This window comes from Glycine max, chromosome 13 (genome assembly GCF_000004515.6).
Source record: "Glycine max cultivar Williams 82 chromosome 13, Glycine_max_v4.0, whole genome shotgun sequence".
NCBI classification, from domain to species: domain Eukaryota; kingdom Viridiplantae; phylum Streptophyta; class Magnoliopsida; order Fabales; family Fabaceae; genus Glycine; species Glycine max.
In genome coordinates this window covers 27,142,231-27,167,450 of record NC_038249.2, presented here as the reverse complement: position 1 = coordinate 27,167,450, position 25,220 = coordinate 27,142,231, and the positions used below count along the sequence as shown (strand labels likewise).

Sequence of the window (25,220 nt, the reverse complement as noted above, 5' to 3'; positions counted from 1 at the left end):
TCGTTATGGTTGACAAAAATAACCTGATTACTTAATAACCTGCAGACAGTTGATTTTGGTTGACAAGAATCGCAAGTTATGTACTACATACAGCTTAGCATATATGTACTATATAGTATATACCTTGTGCTAAAAATACATTCACATCTACCAGTCAAGTAGTTATACTGGTTTTCTAGACTATACATTATTTTCAGAGATTTTATTTTAAAGCTCAGTCAAGAATCTGACTAAGAAGATTGTTCTCTAAATGAACTAAATTAAACATACTGATTTTTAATGCTTTTCTAGTCTCTTTTGAGAGATAAAACGGTCAGAGGCATGTAGCCTGGTTAAGAGTAGCCTGCCACTCTATTTTTTAAGGGATATATAAATCAGTGATGCAATTTCTTGTTATGATGCTTTATATATATATATATATATATATGCACACACACACATTTAAAGAATAATTGCAATCTGGTTGAGTTCTGGTAATGCATGCAGGGGAAGCAATCACAGAAGAAAACTGAAGCATTTTCTATTGAGAGTTATTGATGAAGTTGCCCACATGTAATTTGTAGTTGAAGCACTAGCATATTTAGCGTTTTGAAAAGGATAAAAATGTGCCCCCTGATTAATATATGCAGTTCAATAGTGTCTCCGAGAGTGAGTGAAATGCAGCACGTTGGAAATGGTTCTATATACTATTTGGCTTGTATGCTTGTATTACAACGCTAATACGAGTATTAAACGAGCTTGCTTTTAGCTGGAGAAAAAAATTTGAGAAGAGTTTGTCTATGGATAATTTTTTAAACGCAAATTATTATGCTTCCATTTCAGTGATTTGTTTGGCGTTGTTATATTAGTAGGAGTGCAAATTAATCCATTTATCCAATCCATCCACAAGCAAATCTATCTAATCCGTCCATTACAAGAAAAAAAATTAAATAGATTGGATTCAATCCATCCATTATTTTTTTTAAAATTCAACAGATTCTCCACTGAATATTTAATGAATTAAAATTGATTCATCTTCGGTCATTTTATTTTGTATAATAAAGGAAAGATAATATAGAGAATAATCATATTAAATATTAAACAGAAAAAATGGCCCGATAATATTGTAATTAGTAAAAATTATATAATTAGTAAAAATTGTGGTGTACTCTGGTATCCACGTGTAATGTTTGACATATTGTAATTGTCACTAAAGAATTTAAGGGTAACTTTTTACTAATGTTGATCGGGTCTATTCCTCGTTTAATCTAACTACATCAACTTTTTATGCTTATGTTCCTTGTCTAATCTGATTATCTTAAAAACAATGTCTTCTAATTTCAAGAGACGTTTTTTTTTTCAAGAGACATATTTACATTGTGATACACAATTTTATTTCTCACTCAAACCTTTGGTCTTATATTCTCAATGTCTCTTCAATATGGTTGATCTTATTTTTACTCTGTTCTTATTTTTTAATAAAATATTATTTAATTAAAAATTATAAATAATACAATAATTGTCGAATTACACCGTTATAATTTGAGTTATTTTTTCTCTCTATATTTTTAAAGATAAAATTGCCTTTTATTAGAAAGAGAATGCGCCAAAGAAGGTAATTACATCATATTATAAAAATGAAAGAATCTGGTGAGCAACATCCTCTACCCAGTAAGTATCATGACAACATGAATCCCACGTGTTGGGTGTGTTTGAGAGAATCATTTAATGCCTCTGTCTTAGGGATTGTTTTGCTTGGTAATTTGCAAGGTGGTGCTGATTGCTCATGGTTATCCTATATTTAAATATACCTAATGTTAATATTGGGTAACCGTGTGTTACATCAAACTTGTAGGGATTTCAATCTGATCATGTAATTTGTTCTGGGCTCATTTGTTTCCCTTCTTATATATAAAATACACCTGTTTGCTGAAAAGAAAAACTATCATGACAAAAAAAAAAAGAAGCAATCTTAGCTAATTGATCACCCACCTAGTTTTCAGCTCTCTTTAGTCCTCTACGGCGTCATAAATGCATCCAAGTCCAATTTCTTTTGTGTGGTCCTTCTCCCACTCTAATGTTGTAGTAGAAAACACGACTAGTGCATTGACTGCATTTGACTTGCTTCACATGGAATGAAATAGAAAGAATTTGAATTGAGATAGAAAATAAAATATAAAAGTTTAATTCCACATCATCTTATTGTTATTTTTTTTTTCTTTTTCACTATTTTTCTCCGCAAAATGTGGGTTAGTTTTGTTCAGGTCCCTTGATAATTGTTTTATTCTTAAAAAATATGTTGAATGTGGACCGTTAATCTTTGCAGCATCAATCACTGTAGATAGCTGAAACCTTAATCAACCTAGCAAGGTTCAATTATTGGTTATATATTGAAAAAAGAAAAAACTCTGTGACGCCTGTCATTGTCTGATAGAAGATATTTTAGTGCAAACCAAAAAAAGTCAAGCACTTCTTAATTAAATCAGGGATGTTAAGGTTTGTAATAGAGTGGAAAAGTAAAATGAAAATTATGAAATGCAATAGAACTCAACAAAATGACATAAAGTAATTTTTTTCTTATTTAAATATATTTTAAAAATGAAATAGATAAAAAAAATTATTCCATCACATTCGACCAAAAACTATAAAAGAAAAAAAAAAGGTGAAATATTAAATTAAATAAGCTATTTTTTTATATAAAAAAACTCCCTTCTTGTTTTCCTAAACCAAGCAATGGATAACGTCTCATCATCTCCACATAAATGAAAATAATATATTTAATAATAAAACTCTTTAATTTCCATATTTACAAAATGTCCTTGAGTTAGCAATAATCACACATCACAACCAAGCTTAATATCTCACTTAATGGATTAGGTGACATGTGTGATCTTTGACTTAGACAAAAAAAATATAATTACTTTTAAATCAGATTGAACACAAATAATTAATGTATTAAAGTTAAGATTGAATCATTTCAAATTCAATTATTAACAAAAATAATTTTAAATTAAATTTTACTTATCTTCTTATCCATCTTTAAATTAATGAAGATTTCTTTCTCTAAGATAATGTTGAAAAAGAAAAGGATTGAATAAAGGTTACATAACTAACATATAACATACATTAGCCGTACTCTGCATGAATTCGTTTTATTTGTTAACATCTTGATTTTTTTTTTTTAACAATCATTCCTCCTATAAGGTAATTTCCACACAAGCTTTTCAGTTCCGCAAGCAATTCAAAACAGGTCATTAAAATTAGAATTGGTTAAAATTGTAATAATGTAAACTTTATTCCTTTCACATTATTGTACATAGAAAAAGTGTTTTCGTTCCCCAAAACGTCTTATTCATTCCATTCCCTTATTGTTAACTTACTTGTTTCGGACCATTAAAATTAAAAAAATTTAGTATCTGTCTTGGATTTCAAAGATTTTTTTTTACTTGTTTCGAAGTCATTTTTTAAGGATACGAATTTAAAAAATTAATCCCAAGTATTTTAAAGATATTTTTAATTTGTACTTTGAGTTGTCTCAACTTTCTTTTTCTTTTTTCTTTTCAGAGCCGAGTCATCTCAACTTAATGTTCTATACTTTTTAAAATGTATTTTACTATATATATATATATATTAATAACACAGTTTTTTTTATTTTAAGTTATGTATCAATGAATAATATTTTGTATAACATAATATGTTTGTATTAATGTTATTTATTTTGAAATATATATTATAAATATACTTTAATTATAAGTACATACTTCTTTATTTTAGATTTAACTGCAATGCTAATACTAAAATATTATAATAACAAATTGAATTAATCTAATTTTTTTATTTGTAAAAATTGAACTCGTGTGTAAAAAAATTAGAATAATTTACACACGTTTCAATTAATTAACCAAGTTAGATTCTCTTAATTGAATTGACCTAGTCTTATCTTATATAGTACTAAGTTTATTAGCATGAGTTGATATTAGTGGAACAATTAATCATTGTAATATGACAAGTTAAAGATTGAATTGTTGTTTAGAGAGGTGTTTATGTTTAATATTTAATTATATTTTGAATAAAATTATCTGTTTTTCTCCCTTTAACCGACCCTAGGCATTTGCAGCCCATGAATCCGTTAATCCTTTCCCACTAACAACAATGAGAAGCTCCTCCTCAACTCACTCCATGCCATGGCTAACGTTGTCATAGGAAATTTCCTTATCTGTCCTTTAATTCACGAGGAGAAATAAGAAATTTCCTTATTTGACCTTTACTGTCCAAGGAAATAGTAATTAAGCACCACATTCCACTCTACTCTTTTCACCCTAACCGTTCTCTCTCTCCTATGTTCTCCTCTCACTGACTGGTAGGTTGGTCTCTACTATCTGCCATTTGTTTTCACTTGTTCCGGTCAAACTCTCATGCTTTCAAACTTAATAACTTTCTTGCACCCTAACTTCTCACTAAGTCCCTGCCATGTCCACGAACTACTCAACCAATGGAGACTCCGAAACTCTCCTTCGTCGTCCTTTGTTGTCCTCCCAAAGATCCATTGTCAACTCCACGTCCCAGGTTGCTATTGTCGGCTCCAATGTCAGCCCAATTGAGAGCCTCGACTACGAGTCAGTTTTTTCCCACTTTTTTTCATCTGGGTCTTTTTCTTCGGTCCAAAGTCGTAATCTTTTCCCTAACCCGGTTCCCGGGTCTCGTGTTTTTTCTTATGGGTTTGCAGGATTTTCGAGAACGAGTTCTTCAAGCATGATTGGAGGAGCAGAGGGAAGGCTCAGATATTTCAGTTCATGATTATGAAGTGGCTCTTGTGCCTTCTAATTGGCATGATCGTTTGCCTTGTTGGCTTCTGCAACAATCTCGCGGTTGAGAATCTCGCTGGCATCAAGTTTGTGGTCACGTCCAACATGATGTTGGAGAGAAGGTACCCAAATTTAAAGTTTGACTCTTTTTTTTTTTTGTTGATTTTGATGGATCGAATGGATTTTTAGAAACTTGTAATTTCTGCAGGTTTCTGATGGCCTTTTTAGTATTTTTTGTTTCAAATTTGGTTCTCACGGTTTTTGCGTGCACAATCACGGCTTTGATAGCACCTACTGCCACCGGTTCAGGTATACCCGAGGTGAAAGCTTACCTGAATGGTGTGGATGCACCTGGAATATTTACTGTACGAACTCTTCTTGTTAAGGTATACAATCCGATACGTACAGTACATTAATACAATACTCATTTAGTGTTAGACTGTTGGGGTTTTACCGGTTTGTCTTCATACTGCCACAATTTTCCACGAACAATCATATGATGCTGTTCATTAAGATGGAAATGTTTCATGTGATGTTGATGTATTCTAAAGTTAGATGTAATACATTGACTCATGTTTGCATAGCATTTTTGTTGTTCTTAAGCTACCTAAGCAACTATAATATAGAGAAATGCTAGCAACACATTTCCTGATACACTTTTTATTATTGGTTGAAATTAACATAGGACCCGTTAACTCATGTAGATCTCACTCCCTATTTAATAAGTTTCACTCATGTTTTGTAGGTTCTAATAATTTCCAATCAATAACAGGAAGTGTAGTGAGAAGCATGTTGCTAGCATTTTTCTTGAAATATGTGATTAAAATTTTTAGGTACCAGGTGGAACAGGCAATATAGCATTGACAATATTGTCTCTTAATTAGTACTCTGGATTCCCTTATTAGATTTAGTGATTCAGCCAGGAATTATTGTGTTCTCTGAAGAAGAAATTTACTTTCACATTGGTTCTATCTACAGATTATTGGAAGTATTACAGCAGTGTCATCATCGCTTCTTATTGGGAAGGCGGGGCCTATGGTGCATACAGGTGCATGTGTGGCTGCATTGTTAGGTCAGGGTGGGTCGAAGAGATATGGGTTAACATGGAAATGGTTAAAGTTTTTTAAGAATGACCGAGATCGGAGAGATTTAATAATATGTGGATCAGCAGCTGGAATTGCTGCTGCCTTCCGTGCCCCTGTTGGTGGCGTGTTGTTTGCTCTTGAAGGGATGTCATCTTGGTTGGTTTGCCATCTTCTAAACATTACAAATTTTCTCTTGTAAACTCTGTAAATTTTTCATGATTCCTTGCTTGAGAATTGGAATCATATTTTTGTGATGTGAAATTGTGAATGCCTTCTGTCAATGATGTTGTGAAGGTGTTTAATTCCTCCTCCCCTTTATTTTTTAATAAAAAAATATGATCATGCCGTCACCCAATATATTTTTATTCTGGACCTCTTTGTTTGATAGCAGTAATTTCTCAATGGCCATTGCTTCTTATTCTACTATACTATGGATGGCAAACATGTTAAACCAAACACCTCTGAAACCATGGTAGCTCCTTTTTCTTATGCATCATTTTCAGAAATCAGCCAAAAATAAACATGGCTATTTTCTTATTCCTGTGTGGTTTTCTTTTTCTTTTTTTTTTTTTTTTTGGTGGGGGTGGTTTGTTAGGCTTATATCAAACTAATGAGGCCTTCAACCACTTATATGGCCTCTGTTGCCCACACTGCAGGGCTTTCATTCTACATGTCTCTTCTTTCCAGTAAACCAACCGGTAATATGTAATAAACAATAGACATACTGAATGCTGAATGCCACTGTTTAATTGTCCTACAGACTTGTTTCTATGTGTTTATGTACAAGGGTTGGTTGAGATCCTTCAGCCTTCAGAGTTCAGATAACAATTGCACTGGCATAATCTTTTGTTTCTCTTCCCAATTTCCCCATAGTTGGCTTCTGTTATTATTTGTTAGAATTGGTTTTCCTTTAATTACAGTTAATGAACTGTTATTGTTTTATCTTCTCAATCTAAAAATCCAGAAGTCAATCTGTTCCCCTACAAAAAATACATTAGTAAATATTTAATTTCTGTCCTACAGGTGGAGAAGTGCCCTTTTGTGGAGAGCTTTCTTCACAGCAGCAATAGTTGCAATTTTGCTTCGTGCCCTGATTGATTTATGTTTAAGTGGTAAATGTGGGTTATTTGGTAAAGGGGGACTGATAATGTTCGATGCTTATTCAGCAAGTATTTCATATCATTTGGTGGATGTTCCTCCTGTGTTTGTTCTTGGTGTTATAGGGGGAATACTTGGCAGCTTATTTAATTTGATTTTGAGTAAAGTTCTTCGCATATACAATTTTATCAATGAGTAAGTGGATGCAACAAAATTAAGCTTTTCCTATCATTGTATGATACATTCTACCATGCTCATTCTCCCCATCTTTTACTCTTGCAGGAAAGGCACCATTTTCAAAATTTTGCTTGCCTGTTTAATCTCCATTTTTACATCCTGTCTTCTTTTTGGATTGCCATGGTTAACATCTTGCCGACCTTGTCCGCCTGATCCATCTGAGCCTTGTCCTACAATAGGTCGGTCTGGTATCTACAAGAAATTCCAGTGCCCACCTAATCACTACAATGATCTTGCCAGCCTCATTTTCAACACAAATGATGACGCTATTAGAAATCTATTTAGCAAGAATACCGACGATGAGTTTGAGTTTAAATCAGTGTTCATCTTTTTCATCACTTGCTTTTCTTTAAGTATCTTTAGCTATGGAGTTGTTGCTCCAGCTGGTCTTTTTGTGCCAGTTATTGTGACTGGTGCATCTTATGGGCGTATTGTTGGAATGTTGCTTGGCAAAAAGGACAGTCTTAGCCATGGTCTTTATGCTGTACTTGGTGCTGCTTCCTTTCTCGGTGGCTCCATGAGGACAACAGTTTCTTTGTGTGTAATTATTCTAGAACTGACCAATAACCTGTTATTGCTACCCCTAATCATGATGGTGCTGTTCATTTCTAAGACTGTAGCAGATGCTTTCAATGCAAATATATATGACATTATAATGAAAGCCAAGGGTTTGCCTTATTTAGAAACTCATGCTGAACCATATATGAGGCAGCTATCAGTAGGCGATGTAGTCACAGGCCCACTTCAGACATTTAATGGGGTTGAGAAGGTTTGCAACATAGTGTTTATTCTCAGAACTACGGGACATAATGGGTTTCCCGTTATAGACGAGCCTCCTATTTCGCAAGCTCCAGTTTTATTTGGCATAATCCTCCGTGACCATCTTCTCACATTGTTGAAGAAGAAAGCTTTTATGTCCTCACCTATGGCAACAAGTGGTGATGTCATCAATGAGTTTTCAGCAGATGATTTTGCAAAGAAGGGTTCAAGCAAAGGTCGTCTAAAGATAGAGGATATACAGTTATCAGAGGAAGAGATGGACATGTTCATAGATCTACATCCATTTACTAATGCTTCTCCTTATACTGTTGTGGAGACAATGTCACTGGGAAAGGCCCTTACACTTTTCCGAGAGCTAGGTTTAAGGCATCTGCTAGTGGTACCCAAGTTCTCCGGTGTAAGTAGTTTTCTCATCCCTTGTTGCAATTTTGATCCAGAAAGCTAACTGCTCTATTGTAAATTAAATAGGTGCTAACTTTAGTAGTTTCAGCAGGCTGTCAGCCCGGTTCTGTTAGTATTCATTATTATTAATTATTATGTGATGAATTTAAAGTCTTGTGTCTTGATAGGATAGGAAATTTTTGAGAGAAGAAAAAGATTTTTGATAGTTTTGTGTTTTAATGCACCAAAAAAATGAAGGACAACTTAGACACAGATGTGTTTAGATACTTTTGGTATGTTCTCCTATCAGAAAATGGTGTTTTACCTCAGTAATCTGCATAATGAAGGTTCTTATTAAGTTTCAACATTGATTACTGAGGTGAAACTGAAATTCAGTACCAGAAGGTCCAAGGAACTGCATCCAAGTTTTGTCAAAAAAATGAATTTGATTATAATATCCAACTTATATTCACAAACTTTTTCCATTTAACATCTGGTAGTCACTGACTGGGTTGGCTATTTTGTTTTCTCTGTAGTAAATTAACATATGGTTTGATGGATTTAATTGGTGACTTATTTATGCCTTGTGTTAGTTGTGTTATCTCCCTTGCATGCTACTTTTAGTTGATGTACACTCATCTATGTTTTGTGCATGCTAACTGCAGAGATCACCTGTGGTGGGTATACTCACACGACACGATTTCATGTCAGAACATATATTGGGTTTGCATCCCTTTCTGGTAAGAAACACAGGGAAAAGTTTAAGATTTTAACACCCTTGGCTAGGGAAAAATAAATTTGGGCATTTGAGCAACGCTTACATATTCTTGCGTTGCAGAAGGATTTCTTATTCATGAGACCAGATTACCAGTGATGGTTTTTTTTTTTTTTTGTACACTTCATGGAAGCCAGAGCTCTAAGTCATATTACAAAAATCAAAGAATGATTCAATGAGCCCTTTATCAATTATTGGTCTTTGTTGCACTTTGACGAAAGTATGGTACTTGATAGAACATTATGGCGGAAGTTGATTCATGTAGCCGACCCCACCTAGTGGGATAAGGCGTTGTTGTTGTTGTTGTTGTTGTTGCACTTTGACGAAAGCATGAGGCTGCATGAAAGGATGATGGCCTCTAATCATGGGGATTTCGTTTTACTTTAATTGATTGCATTATACTTTCTGTCATAAATCATAATGATTGATCAATGGTTGGTTGAAGCAGGTTGAAGGTGCTTCGCTTCTCGTTTGTAGAAATAGGGTAAAGTTTCTGTATATTCAGTTTTTCATGGATATGTTCAGGAGTAAAATTTTAGTCGGAAAAATAAGAAAAGGTACATTTTATTTTGAAATTAGGAGTCATATAATATGTAAAAAAATAATAATAATAAAGGATTGGGACATTATGCTCATCTATATTTTATTTTGAAAAAACGATTAGAGGATATTTATTTGAAACGGAAAATTTATCCTTTTTTCCCCAAATCTCGGATCCTAAATAAGTATCTAATAAATGTCTAGTGGGATTGGTTTCTCAAGGGTTTCTTAAGCTGAAAACATCTTGACTGAATTTAGAGAAGCGTGTGTTTCCTAATATTGTTGAATATTGAATCATTAAAATTTGAATTAGAAATCTAAAACCTGAATATTGATGAACTAGCCAACTAGGCGCATTGTTAGTTGTTTGACCATTCGTATACACTTGAAAAGAAATGGAGAAGGATCATTTACCATTGTGACAAATTGCAACCGATCCATTTAGCAATTAAGTTCTGGAATTCACGCATTTTTGTAGTAGCCATTTTTCACTAGTGAATTCCTATAACATGAAAACTGGCACAACCATAGATAATGAATTCACCCAAATTAGCTATTGCTCTTCATCCTAAAGAACAAATTCATATATTACAAAATCCAGTGCCAACTCTACACAGAAAAAAGTACTCCAGTGGCAAGATAAGGAAGTTCCTCGGTGTACATTTTTTTTTTTGTCTAAGTTTGTTACTTTTATTCAGGTCTTGTATTCTGAGACAGCTTCAATTGGTTGCCACCTGCTAAGTAATGTTCAAACTTTAGAATAATGACTAATGAGGCAGTTTGCTGTATAGAATAAATAAAGTCACTTAGAAAAAGACCCAAATGATATGACTTCATTTCACAATGGCTGTCGGTTGGGACACCTTAAGGTAAGATAGACAAAGAAAGAAATATCTTAAAAAGAAAAAGGAAAAGACTAACCTCACAATATCATCACCAAATACCACCACTTATTATCTCCTTGCACTCTTGAGGTAATCTGCCCTTATTGCCCACAATTGCTCGCCCACTGATTTCATGTCAGGTCTATCTGTTCGAATGGGGGCTGCACATTGAAACGCCAAATCAAGCATTTTCATCAGAACATCTCCGTTTACAGCTTCTTCCATTAAAGGATCCACAAGTTCCACCACACTTCCTTCATTATACTTCCTGAAGGCCTGCATAAAGATCAAACACATAGGCATAGGTTGAGTGCTTCAAAATGAAAAGAGAAAGTAAAGCTTTTGTTCTAGTATTGAATTAAGAGTAAATGGTATATGTGCTAACCATGTGAAGTTTTTTCTTTTTTATACTGTCATCTAATTACAAATTGACATGAATGATAAGTTTATTGGCTTTCAATAACTATTTTTAAAAGTCATACCTATCATAATTTCTAATTGATTAATAACGTAAACTTTTAACACAGTGCATAAAAATTAAACTCTTACTGAGAGCAACTATAAACTCACTTTTGGCTAAGCCAAAAAAAAAAAAAGTTGGGACCGCATGATTTCTGGTTCGCTAGACAATCTTGCATTCACAATAAGAATAAACCAAATAACTCATCTTAATAAAAGCAAATTATGAGCTTACCCATCTGAGTGTAACCCGCTCTGCAACAGTTTTCTTCAACTCAACAGGACGGCGGGCTGTCACAATTTCTAAAAGCAAAATTCCAAATGAATAAACGTCACTCTTGGGAGTGAGTTGGTATGTTTTCATATACTCGGGGTCCAAATAACCAACTGTTCCCTTCACTTTGGTTGAAATGTGTGTCTGATCAGTGTTCACTGGTCCTAGCCTTGCAAATCCAAAATCAGCAACTTTAGCTCGCATGCTTTCTGTCAGAAGAATGTTGGATGATTTCACATCTCGATGGATAATTTGCTTTTCTGTTCCAGGTCAGGCATCAAGATTCAATTGGCAGATCTATAAATATTATTAGGCTATAGGGAAATCATGCTGCATGTATATACTGGAATTAAAATAAGTTAAAAACTGAAAATCTAATAATTGACACATTGTCAAGCCAATAAAATATGTATCTATCCTTACCAAGCAATATATATATAAGAAGCATATCAAGTGAGAGCACGAGAGGTGAGAGGAACAAGTCTCAATCAAATAATTCAAATGGTTAAGATAAAAGCAATATTGACCATCTATATGTATTAACTTCTTTCACCTCTCACTCTCTCACTAGATAAGCCCCTTACATAAGGTTGATTGCATTGACAAATGTAGATCACTACATGAGCATAATGTCGAGTCAATAGACTGTTTTAGTAAACAACACATAAACCCTAATTAAGGCAGTTTTCAATAAACTCAAGATTTCAAAGCATTTATTTGTACTCTAATTATGTAAGATGTAGTGTAGAACAATCTTACTGTTGGTTTGTATGCAAAAAAAAATGTAGAAGGTGAACAGAATAGAGTAATCACTGACCTGCATACAGATGCAGATAGGTCAAGCCATGAGCAACATCAATTGCAATTTCGAGGCGTTGATTGAAGTCTAGGATTTTTCCACGCATACCTGCCAATAATATCAACATGACATTCTGCATTAGATTCAATATTCAAAGACAGATGTTGGCAGATAACAGTGCATAGTCTTACCATCCAAATGTTCTCTAAGGGTACCATTTGGCACAAACTCTGTAATAAGAAGGCGTTCATTTCCTTTGTCAATATAACCTAGTAGCTTCACCAGGTTTCGATGATCAATTTTGGCCAAAAGTTCAATTTCACTGCTGAATTCTGTTCTCAAACTATCAAAATGTTCCTATACGATTTAGCCACATCAGCACAGAGAAAATAAGTACTTCTACCACTTTTAGTGATACAGAACAGTCAAAGCATTTCATATTACAATTTTGATACATAATTTTCCTAACAAAACAGAATCCAGAACTTGAGCATTCTAAGGTTAGCTGCAGACTTTTAAACTACATATTAAGAGTTACTTCTTACCTTCTTTGCACGTTTTACAGCCACAACCAGGCCATCTTCCAACTTGGCCTTGTAGACAGTTCCAAAACCTCCTTCTCCTATTTGTAATGTTTCTGAGAAGTTTTGGGTAGCTCTTGTAACTTGGTTCAGATTGAGATGCAATGATTGAAGTCTAGTGAGTTTTGGAGACATTGAGAATCTTGACGGACTAGGCGGCACCCGAAGTGGACTGGCAGGAATCTTATCATTAACGGAGGCTTCGGAGGAAACCGAATCCACTACAAGATCAAAATTGTTCATTACTTGTTCAAGTGTAACCAGAAGCATAATCATGAAAAAATAGAAAGAAAGAGAGAAAAAAAGATAGCATATAATAACAATGGAATTTAAGGGAGTATAGGAACGGATTATTTATCAAACTGCATGTCAGAAAACCCTTCTTCAAATCAATAACATGAATACGCATATCTAGCATGGAACTTATCCAGACAAAGTCCAAAATAAGGTGGTAAACATCAACTCACTTGAATTTGGGTCCTTGGACAGAACAGCATGAGAAGTTGCTTTACGTCTCTTGGCATAGAAACAAGGACAAAGAACAGCACAACACACCAACAAAGCTCCCCCTGCACCAATAACAACTACGTTGGATGACATAGGCTTAGAATCTCTCTGTGGTGTGGATTCACTGCTCAAATCCTTCAAAAGTTTCCTCCCTGCCTTTAAAGGTAAAGTCACTGCAAACAATAAGAGCCGATACAAAGGTTAAAAGAAATGCTATTCTCAAAGATAGTAATAGTAAAAGTGGAAATCTACAAAAAAAATTGTGCATAAACTATCTTTGGCAAATAACCATACTCAAATTAATATCATAAGGTGCCATACCAAAAGAGTCATCCATCACACATTTGACACTTCCAAAGTAGTCCTTCACATCACACCCCTTTGCAATATACAATTTGAGAGCCTCACAGAAAGCAACTTTGTTTACTACATTGCCGTTTATGTAGAACAGATCCTGACCATGACTAGAATATGAATGCGCCACCCAATCAGAGCCACAATCCTTTGACTGTAAGACAACCTCGGAGCCAAAAATTGTTGACAGTTGCAGCAACAGCACCAAGGATAATGCAGTGAAAGCCATGCCTAACTAAACAGTGCAATCCAATAGGAAAGCATTTCCTTGTAGGAACACAGAAGCACCCTAGTGCATAAAACTACTAAATAAAACCAGCACAGTCCTGCTCAAGCATCATATTTAGCCTAAAACACAAATCTTCACAGTTCCAAAATATTGACCAAAAGATCCCACAGCGATGAATCAAAGGTGTTAGCCCAATTCAGCAAAATTGAGCCACCATGAATTGAATTGAGATTCTGAATAAAAAAGGCAAGTTCAAATTCTGACAGTGAGAGCAAAAGATCGACGTGAAAGAGAAGTTATTGCCTTGGATGAAGTTACAGTTGTGTTGTGTGCAGTGTTTCCTTAATTTCTCCAAAACCTCGAACACCACCCAATCGGACAAAACACCTCAAGGAGCCAGCAGGCAAGGAATCCAAGACTGAACCATGGAACTTAATAATTGTTTGTTGTTGAAAATTCAGATTACCCAATTCACCCAAACAGAAGAAAAGACAAAAGAACAAAACCTTCCACTGAGAACCAAGGAAAGGTGGGTTTCGCGGAATCTGGGGTGTGCAAAAGAAGAAGAAGCTATGGGGAGCTGAATAAAAGAAAGAACGCGAGAATCACATAAGGCGGCTATGGAAAAATGAAATTAATAATAATAAAAATAATAATTAATAGAAGCAAACCCAGTTTTACACTTCAAAATTGTCCTAAGTAGTAGCAGACTGGCAGATAAGAATCAACATTATTCATTAATGTCAAGCATAGTTCTTTTTTGCACACAAAGAGAGAGAGAGAGAGAAAGATAAGAAAAGAAGCAATGGTGGACTCTGACGTAAAGCCAATTGCCGTCTCTACATAATATAACCGTATATAATAAATATTTTTTGTTTATTTATTATATCTATTGTTATTCTATTAATGTATTGTGTTGTATTTAACACCCAAATATTTGGTTTGTATTATTGTAATTGTTATTCGTATTTTTTAAAAACTTTGTGGGATAAAGTGTGAAGATGCCGTGGTTGACCATGGAGGCTCGAAGTTGGGCGTGGAAAGCTACATTGAATTGCTAGGAAAGTATCTGGAGGGCATTTTCGGGATTCTGAAAATTTACCAGTGATGTATGTGGTACCATGGGTTTGAACTTTTAACATTTTTTGAGTCTGAAAAGGGTTTTCACGTGTGATTTGAAAATGGAAATTCAGTTGAATAACCTTGGAGTGAAGCTGATGTTGTTGCTCTCAAGTTAGTATTAACTTGTAATTATTACAAGTTGAATTGGGGGAAATGAAATTGAGTTGGAGCAAGTTTTGGTTGATTTGTTAGTCTATTTTAGAGACTCAAACTAAAAGGAAGATTTTCTAAACAAAAAAAGAAAAAATATGTAGCTGAATTTCACATGATGGTTGAACTCCAATTGAAATAATATAAATGAAGAGCATCATTTTGCTTTAAACAATGCAACAAGTTGAGAAGAGAGGAAAAAAGAAAAAAGAGTCAACGAGAGAAAACTGGTGTTGATTGTTGAATGCTTTTACTGGGCTTAGTTTCTGGGCTTGGAAGATATATGATGTGCAGTTCCAAGTATCGGGCTTACAGTCCATACTTGAGGGCAATTCCACCTTGCAGGCAAAAAATAAATCAATAAATAAATAAATAATATATATATATATATATATATAACTCCTTTTTGCATTGTTTGAATTACATCTCCTAAATCCCTAATTATTATTTGAGTAGAAAAAAAATTAGAGGCCTTCGAATTTAGATAAAGATAAATTGATAAAAAATACTTGACCCTAATAATTTAAAGAATGAATAATTAAATTTAGAAAAATATTAAGAAGCCGAAATTATATACTAGTATGAATAATTGTAGAAGAATTGAAAGTATAATCATTTCTTTTGTTTTTTTTTTATTTATATAGAAGACTTCAATAAATAGGTGTCCTTAAGATACAAGTTATGAAATATTTATCATAATTTATTAAGTCATCTTAATTACCTAAAAAAATTATATTTGAGTTTCAAAGATATTGAATATTTTTATTTAATTTTTTATTTTAATTTCTTAACTTGTGTCTCTCAAAAAGAAATTCTTATGCATTTTAAAAATAATATCCACAATGCTTGAGATTTGTTTTAACTTTTATTAAAAAATATTTCAAATTGTCTTTTTTATGAATATATTTGAAACTAATCTAGCGACATACATAGTTATTCAAAGCATTTATCATAAATAGCGATATGCATAGTTTTTCAATGCATTTGTTATGGTATTTTTTTTCATAGACAAAATGTAGTGCTATCAGGTGCATGAAAATTGAAAAACTTCCCAAATCATTCAACGCTATTAATTTCCTACCATTTCCCTGATTCAGTGCTATCAAATCTCAATCATTTCTCTCATTTTCAATCAATTCACGGTACTATGCTCTCCAAAAAACCAAAAAAAAAAATGTGTATAGATTTTTATTACGGATCAATGTTTTTCAAAATCATGTATAGCACCAGTTATATTTTTTCAACTCATAATGTTCACTCTTGAATTTTTCTTTATTCATTTGTTTCCAACTTTTCTTTTTATTTCAAATAAGTGTGTATTTAAATCAGTCGTGAAAAAATAAATTAATTTAACAACCAATTATGTCTATCATTAATTAATGTTATAATTAATCATATAAAATAAATTTATAAATAATTATCAAATTAAAAATCAGATCAATTATTTTATTTATATTATATAAAAGAAATGATTATAAAAATGATCTAATTACTTTTAAGTGATTTTGATTTGTTTTTTTTATATGACATCGATGCCAAGTTGACTAATAATTATTGGGAGATTGATTGATTATCTTTAATAATATTTTTTTTAGTTATTTTTTTATCAACAATACTTAAACACAAAATTTTATTTGAGGAGATCAACTCTAATTTCACTCAATCTATTAACATAACAGTGTTTTGGAATTCTCACAACAAGTGTTTTTTTTGTAAAGTTTATTCTAATATACTATTTTATTTTATGTTATAGTTGAATTTTCATAAATGAATCTTTTTAAAGTACTTTTTGGTGGGCCAATTTACAAAATTATTAATTTTGATAAATTAACAAGTTAATATACTTTTAAAAAAAATTGTAAATTCATAACACCATCAATATTATAAATTAGTATTTCTTTAAAATTATAAACATAACTACGACAATGAAAGTACAAATGAATTTTTATTTTTCTGTTAGAAATTAAATTTTGGTGGATTTTGTCTCTTAATTTTTTATTGCATTAGAAAGTTTTACATCACATTCTTGAAAATATAACAAGAAATTGTTAAATAGCCTAAAAAAATTAAGAAATTGTTAAATGTGTTATTGCTAGGAGTATTTTCTTTCACGTGATTGGATTGAAAAGTACACTGAATTTATCTCCATGCCATGTTTAATGGGATTTCTAATGATAATAGGAACATTTTTCCCTAAACTATATATTGACGTTTAAACATTGATCATTTTCACTTATAAGTTATTGACATACATTTTATTACGATAAGCAATATCACTAATCATTTTTTGAAACTCATTAATGTCTTCTCCAAAAAAAAAAATCCTTTAAGTTCTTTGAGGTCACTTCATCCCGAACAAATTATACAATATCGAAAACAGTTTTGTTATTACTATCTCTTATATATTGAACATTTATCATTCATATTAAGACTGGAAAGTTAGTGACATTTAAAATATTAATATTTTATGGATCAGTATCAACTTATTACGCCTCTACATCCTATGATAAATGTATATCTGCCCAAATAAAAAAATATTTAAATTGATAATTTTTTGACTTATTGATTAATTGATATATCTTTAAAATAGTAAAAATTCACTAATAAGAATTTGTTGAATATGTATTTTTTTTTTTTTCTAAAACGGTTATCCAACCCAAATTGAATTTCTACAAAAATGACAGGCATATATGAATAGTGATATAACAACTAATTTTTTGAAATGGTTTTTTCTCAAAAAATTCAAGTACGTGCCCCCGTATATACTTTAAATCTATAGAAAAAATTGCTTGTCTTGACAATGAAAAAAAATTAGAAAAATATTATAAAAGTCTACGTTATATATAGTTTTTAAAATAATTATTAAAAAAATTAATAACATTATCATTCATAAAATTTTATGATTAAAAAATAGTATAAGGTGTTAATCTAATCTTTTTTTGGTGAGTGTGCTAGTCTATTCTCTTTTTTTTGGTGTTTGACGAAAGAAAACATAAATAGTAATGCTACTCTATTCTAAAGTTAAAGTTCTAATTAAATTTTTACATGACAAAGAAAAATTAAGGAAAGGGAATTCGAATAAAAATATTTTTCATCAATTTTAGTTTAGTTTTTCATCGTCAATTTTAGTGAAGAATTTAATTTTTATTTATTTTTCGGCTTTCATAATAATGAGCCGCGTGAGAATGGATTCGCTGCTCGTTGAGCTTAACTAATCACAGGTTTTGCATTAATATTGGGCTTAAATTGTTTGGTTTTTTATCTACAGATATTAGGTTTCAGAAGAAAAATAAAACCAAGTTCCTATGGAAATATCAAATACAATTACAGGGCACATTAGGCTGCTTATCTTATCATTTTCTTTAATTACAAAATTTATGTAATGATTTTATTTTTTATAAATAATATACATTTCTCTTCAATGAAAAATAAAATTTTAACTTTCAATGGTTTCTTCAAAATCACGCTCCTAAACATACTTTAAAATGACAGATAATTTTAATTATCCTCTCATGTGGATGATAGTAGGTGTACGTTATTGTGCATTGTAGCGATTTTGCAGTATCAAATATCAATTTTATTGTGGATTACTTATTGTAAATTTATAAAATGCCTTAATTGTCTCAGAATAATAAAAAAAAGTTAAATAATTGTCTGTTATTAGTTTATTCTCAAGGTTTTTTTTGTGTGTGTGTGAGTGAGAGAGCACTTTTTATTCTTTAAGTAATAAAGGAAATTTGGAAAGGAAAATGAAAAAACAATAAAACGCGAGCTCTTAATATGTGAGTTATTATCATCACTGTATCTCGCTCTAATCTCATATGAGTATCCGAATTCTTAAGTAAGGTCTAAATATCTCTTAAGTAAGGTGTAATTTTACTTAAAACTCGATCTTAATTAAATACACAAACGTCATTAGATTTTTTGAATTGAATAATAAGATTTTAGTTAAAATTTAGACCCGGACAAGGCCATCTTAATTTCTGCACAAAAAACCCTTAATCCTAGGGCTACGATTACGAATACCCCGAATGTTATTATTAACAGATTCTCTAAGTTATACCATTTATACATATAAAAAAAACATGCATATATTTTAGATTTCTTTTAGAACAATGTTACATGAATTATTTTGGTGTAAGTTCAGTTATGTCTCATGTCATGTGCCTAACAAATATCAGGAGGATGTTGGAGCAAATTTGATCTAACTGATCACATCACATGCTTTCTTGGCTACAAAAAAGGCTTTCACATGCAGCAGTAAGACAACCCTACACGCGTCGTTTGTAAATTATGACTTATGAGTAACCCTTTTGTTGATTGAAAACCTCACAAAAATCAATGCCTCTATATTTATAGGACTAATTTCATATCCCCTCTTTTCTTGAAGATTGGAAGTGAATAAAACTTATTACAAGTGGGTGTTTTTTTTTATTGTTTTGAAATACGATCATTGAGCGAAATGAAATGAAATAAATTTATTTTAGAATAAATAGGTAAATTCACCTCTTAAGGTGGAATGTGATGATAAATTGATTTAAAATATAAATTTTGTTTTTGAATGTGAAAAATATATATGATAAGTTAGTTTTATATTTAAATTTGTGAGATTAGATATAATATTTAAAGATCAATGATTAATTATATTTTTTATTATCAATTTAACATTAAATTAAAAAATTTAAGAACTAATTTATCATTAAATTAATAATAAGATTAATTAATTTATCACACTTTTTACATATAAAAACTATATAATATTCATCTTGATGATAAATAAAGCATACAAATTCTTTTTTATCTCTTAGAGATTTTACAAAATGACTTTTATTTAAAAATTTTGATCTTTCAAAATTTCCCAAAATAAATTTGATTTATCTTTTATTTTATTGCTTTCATATTTCAAAATAAAACTAAACTTCGTTTTACTTTTAAAATTAAAAATATTGGATAAAGTAAAAAAATGTTTTATAAAATTATATATCACTTATTTTTTAAAACAATTTAATTAATAAAATTTAATAGTATTTTGTTACTTTATTCCACTTTTTTTTTTCTTATCCACCAAATCATAGTCTACAAGAATTTGCCTTTGTTTTTGTACCTGGAACACTGACCGGGGGGTACAGATTCGAATTCCGTTTTCCCTATCTAATATCTACTTTATTCTTCTGGTTCTGGACACTCAAAACAGAGGACATTGTAATATTAGGTTTTGGTCAAAGAAAAATAAAATTTGCATTTAAGAGAAACAAAAGTTATGAAATGACCTATGACTTTTTTTATATAGTTAACAAAATTTAATTACTATACGTTTGGATCTGCATCGTCGGCATTAAACTTTTGCATGCGTTTTATGTTAAAGAATTAATTTCAAGTCTATAATTGATATTATATGTTTTTTATATATTTAATTTCATTTTAAAGAAGATTTGAGAATTAGTTTTATATTTGTGATTTTAAGTTAGAAATAATTTTAAATAACTTTTATATTAGATAAAAAAAATTATATTAAATTTTACTTAAAACTTAATTTTATAACAAAAGCATCTAATTAGAAATCATATTACTTTAAAATTAATATTATTCAAAATCAATTACATCAATCCTCATCCCTTAATTTCATGTTACTTAATTTCATTACTACTATTTTTTTTTTAAAAAAAACATAAGGATGTGTAGCAATAAGAAACTTCTTCTTTTTTTTTCTTCATCTTCTTTGGTGCTACTATAATACACTTTGTGGACATCTATTGTTGATTATTGTCATTGGTGATTTCCAATTTTTCTTAGTAGCAAGTAGGCCATTTTGTAGTATTCTTGTTGATTGGAGAATCTTTTTGTACTCATTATCAAGGTTATCAAACTTGAAAATTTACATAAACTTGTGAGAGTTTTATAAATTCGACTCGTGAACTCAACTCATAGACTTGTAAGAATTCACTTCATATCAAAATAATATATATATATATATATATATATATATATATATATATATATAAATAACATACCAATTAAACATTTCAACAATATAATAAAGCAAAATAGTAAATCATAAATTTCATAATACTTAAATAATAAAGTCTAATAATGCATTATTACTAGATAATAATTTGTAGATATTATAGTAGTGGTAGATCATTTGCATTGAGGCTTTGATGTTATTAAAGGTGAGAACTTTTGTATTTGAGAATAACACACTAAACGAGGTATGTTGAACACTAAACAGATAGAAAATAACCCAAAATAATTTATATTTTGGTTTGATTTTTTTAACTTGATGACTCGTTGACTTGGTAGTAATCTCGAAAGAGTCTACCGATTTATTTAGCGTTTATAGAGTCTACTAAAAAAAAGAATTTACTTAAGAGTTTAAGAGTCAACTCACAAAATTGACTCACAAACTCGTAAAAATTATCGAGTTAACTCGAGAGTTTGATAATCATGCTCATTATTAACATGGTGGTTATAATTTTTGTTCTCAATCGCATATTTTATCAAGTATTATTATTTTACTATCCAAGTTTTTCTTTGTATCTTATAATTATTTTTAATTTTTATGGATTTTATCATTATGTTAGTAGCAAAATGACCTTTTCATAAAAAATTGTGACAAAACAACATCATTTTTTATTAACACATCAACACTTTGTGACACATTTAACATATTTGTAAATTGCACAATTTTTTTAAAAAAGATGATGATAAAATGCATAGAAAAAAGATAATAATATTTACAAAATAATAATAATTAAATAGTAAAATATGCAATTAAGTTTTTTTTATAATTTTGGTATTGTGGTTTTTACCTCTTATATCAAGAGAGTTTTCACATTAAAAATTTAGCACCCTTTTAACAATTACTTATCTATTTATTTAGTTGAATTGTTTAAATATTTTTATTTATTGTAAAATAAGGCAATAATATATCATTATATGATATTTCAAGTTTTTCTTTATACACATTTATGATCATTTTAATTTTTTAAAAACTATTTAGTTATATGGAAAAGACATATTTCATTTTAAAAAAATAATATCTTCTAAACATACCTAGAGAAAGAATCTGCAAACCTAACATACAAAAAAAAAGAACATTTGCTAATAGACAATCAAATATCAAATGTTAAGCATATTGGTTAGATAAGTTGATCAATTAGGTTTGTTTAACAAAGTTGTATTCTAATAATTGAGATCCTATATTCTAAAACTCGTCAAGTGTACGTCCAAAAACGATTTAAGCCGTTCAATGCAGGGGTGTTAAAGTATTTTCAGAACGGCCTGGCCAAAAAAATAGAGTATTTTCAATGATTGCAGGATATCATTTTAGACTTAGTGACGAAAGCGACACGTACCCACAAACCATAATAATTGTTGTTATTGTTATTATTATTATTATTTAATCAATATTTATAAGATATTAAGTAAATTATATTTAGTATTTTTATTTTAAAATTATAATTTTTTACTGCATATTAAAAATATCTCACTCTTATAATAAATGATTAATTTCTTTCGAAATAAGAATATCGTTAAAGTAGCTATAGTTTTTATTTTTTTGCCTTTCATACAACATTTTTTTAATTAGTTAAAAAAAATTTAAAACTTAAACATATTAAATTTCACATTTTTATTCAACATTCAAATTTTAATTATTTAATTAGAAACTTTAAATATTTATTAGCAGATTGTTTATTATTAATTATTATCAGTTTAACATTGCAAAGAGTATTTGCACGAAAAGTCTTCTATTCTTCCAGATTTTTGTTTGTATTTTAAATTATTTATTTATTTAATCTATTATATTTGTTAAGTTACACTTACACTCACTTATTTTTTAGAACAAATAAGTCAGTAAATTATAACTACAAATTTCTTAAAATACACACATGTTTAACAAATACATATATAGTTTGCTAATGACACTCGCTGATTTTTTTTAAAAAAAGAATAAGTTAGAAAATTATAATTATAAATTTTATAAACACATTTAAAATATAACTTGTTAAATTATTCTTTCTAAAAATGAGTAGTGTAAGTTAAATTAATATAGTATATATTTGGATTGAAATTAAAAACACTGTGTATATGTTTCAATGTAATTTTAATGGATCAAAATAAAATAAAAGTAAATATTATTAGAATTTTAATTCTTTAACAAAATTATTTTTAGTTCAAAAGTACATTTTAACTTGAGAACCAAACATACACCTAAGTAACTTTACATGTTTGTTGTTATTTTAACATTACAGAAAGCATTCACACTACAAGTATGCCATGTGTCCGCTACTCTACCAAGTTTTTGTTTATATATTATAATTATAATATTATATATTATATAAATGTGTAATAATCACCGAAACATTTACTTGACTCCTCAGATAAGCGGGGAATTAACGTGAAAACGACAATCCGAATGGAAAAAAATAAAAAAAATAAAGTGTTTGAATTAAACTTTATTGTTTTTAAACTTGTAATTCCCGTATACAAATTATGTAAACCTTATATGAAATGTACTCATTTTAATATTTTAGGCGAATTTTGTTCATATGTAAAATTGAATTCAGAACCGTATTTAAGGAAACTAACTACTCTTTAATAGACTCATTTTGACATAAAAATATAAATTGATGTGTTTCTAATTGATGAAAAGCATGAGAATAACGAATTCTAACTGTATAGTTTAAATCGATAGTGAATGTTTTATCTTTTAGAAAAATCGATGGTTAATGTTTGTTTTTTTTTTTTTGGTTTAAAACTAATTAAAATAATATTGATTGTCCATATTAAGAATGAATATAGGTTGAGTTGAATTTGTTAAATTTATGTAAAACAACCTTACTCAACCTGATACGATCACAATTGAGTTAAGTCGGGTCATGTTATCTGGTTGAATAATTAAAGAAATATAAAATAGGGATTTTGAAAAAGAAAAACACACAAAAATATAAAAAAATTAAAATAAATACAAAAATAAAAAATAGGTATTCAGTCCCAAACGTTGCATATGGAAAAAAAAAACAAGGCTAATAATATTTGTATATTTTAATATAGTTAAAAAAAATTGGGATCTAGTATCCACCTAAAAATACTCCAGTCTATGAATTTTCAAATCAACAGGACCCATCAGTCTATTCAAACTCTGTGTTATTGGACCTGTTTGATGGCTATATATATATATATATATATATATATAGAATAATTATTCTATTTTCATTGTAGTAAATTGTTTAAAACACTAATAAAACATAAGTTCCTTTATCCTATTGCTTATCCTATCTTTTTGTATAATGTACTTTTTATTAGGAGAGTAAAATAGGGTTAGAGCTGCATGATATATGATATTTTTAACGTATATCTCATTCTATTAAATAAACAATATTAATATTATATATACTAGTAATATTAAAATTAATATTACAATTAATAAAAAAATAGTATATATATTGGATATTAATAATATTTAACATGCTTATTAGATATCAAAAATATCAATTAATAAATATAATTCGGTTTAATGCCTTTTGTACTAATATTAATTTATGAAAATATTTATTAATATCAACTTTGTCATTATTATTATTAATATTATTAAAAAGTTCACAACTGCAATACTTAAATATCTAATTTGTGTTATTACAACTTAGGATCAAAATTATACAATTATAATACTCTGAGCATCAAAAGTATAATTTGAAATAAACAAGTTACATGAGAAAGGAATTGAATTAATTGTTAGTACTTCAAACTTTTTTTGCAAACATATATCAGAGTGTTTATTCGGTGATATAAAATTACATTTTCAGGAATCATGTCCCTATTAATATAATTCTCAATTTTTTATACGTTTTGTTTATTTATTTATTTTATTTTGATCCAATTAAACTTTAGACTTAATATATTTATTTAAGGTATTATTGGAAAATAATTTAATTAATTAAAATAAAAAATATAAAAAAGTTAATATTGAACCAAAATGGTAGATATTTTCTAAAACGTAGAGATAAAAATTGTAAAAAAACTAAAAAGAAACAAAAAAATTGAATTAAAAATAAAAGAAAACTAAAATTACAATTTAACTAATAGGAAGAAAGATATAAGATTTGGAATTTAATAGTAAGAGATTCACTAAGCAGGACAAATAATAAAGGAAGTATTTAAATTTTGATTTCTTTTATGTT

General features: G+C 29.7%; 2 protein-coding genes across 5 annotated transcripts; one reads left to right on the top strand and one right to left on the bottom strand.

Moving 5' to 3' along the window:
- The first annotated feature begins 4,106 nt into the window (after window positions 1-4,106).
- LOC100817901 (putative chloride channel-like protein CLC-g) lies at window positions 4,107-9,527 on the top strand. The gene is made up of 7 exons (XM_003542602.5): window positions 4,107-4,595; window positions 4,706-4,906; window positions 4,993-5,170; window positions 5,763-6,025; window positions 6,893-7,162; window positions 7,250-8,381; window positions 9,031-9,527. Exons 1-7 carry the CDS (start codon window positions 4,450-4,452, stop codon window positions 9,136-9,138), a joined length of 2,298 nt encoding a protein of 765 aa, XP_003542650.1. The 5' UTR covers window positions 4,107-4,449; the 3' UTR covers window positions 9,139-9,527.
- Window positions 9,528-10,210: 683 nt separating this feature from the next.
- LOC100305423 (calmodulin-binding receptor-like cytoplasmic kinase) lies at window positions 10,211-14,600 on the bottom strand. Of its 4 annotated transcripts, none has more exons than XM_006593262.3 (9): window positions 14,439-14,600; window positions 13,506-14,347; window positions 13,145-13,357; window positions 12,642-12,898; window positions 12,288-12,453; window positions 12,115-12,204; window positions 11,259-11,557; window positions 10,602-10,840; window positions 10,211-10,417 (listed from the first exon to the last, which is right to left on the bottom strand). In XM_006593262.3, exons 2-8 carry the CDS (start codon window positions 13,765-13,767, stop codon window positions 10,634-10,636), a joined length of 1,494 nt encoding a protein of 497 aa, XP_006593325.1. In that variant the 5' UTR covers window positions 13,768-14,347; window positions 14,439-14,600; the 3' UTR covers window positions 10,211-10,417; window positions 10,602-10,633. The 4 variants fall into 4 exon arrangements, with proteins under 4 accessions (XP_006593325.1, XP_006593322.1, XP_006593324.1 ...); XM_006593259.3 differs by having other exon boundaries at window positions 10,211-10,414; XM_006593261.3 differs by having other exon boundaries at window positions 10,211-10,414; window positions 14,449-14,594.
- Between the last annotated feature and the right edge of the window lie 10,620 nt (window positions 14,601-25,220).

Excerpts from the sequence above, each read along its gene's own strand:
- LOC100817901 (XM_003542602.5), top strand. The coding sequence starts at position 4,450 with ATGTCCACGAACTACTCAACCAATGGAGACTCCGAAACTCTCCTTCGT. Across the intron at positions 7,163-7,249 it reads ATATACAATTTTATCAATGA|GAAAGGCACCATTTTCAAAA; the intron begins GTAAGTGGATGC and ends TTACTCTTGCAG. Across the intron at positions 8,382-9,030 it reads TGGTACCCAAGTTCTCCGGT|AGATCACCTGTGGTGGGTAT; the intron begins GTAAGTAGTTTT and ends TGCTAACTGCAG.
- LOC100305423 (XM_006593262.3), bottom strand. The coding sequence starts at position 13,767 with ATGGCTTTCACTGCATTATCCTTGGTGCTGTTGCTGCAACTGTCAACA. Across the intron at positions 12,899-13,144 it reads GTCCAAGGACCCAAATTCAA|TGGATTCGGTTTCCTCCGAA; the intron begins GTGAGTTGATGT and ends TTGATCTTGTAG. Across the intron at positions 12,205-12,287 it reads CCTTAGAGAACATTTGGATG|GTATGCGTGGAAAAATCCTA; the intron begins GTAAGACTATGC and ends TATTATTGGCAG.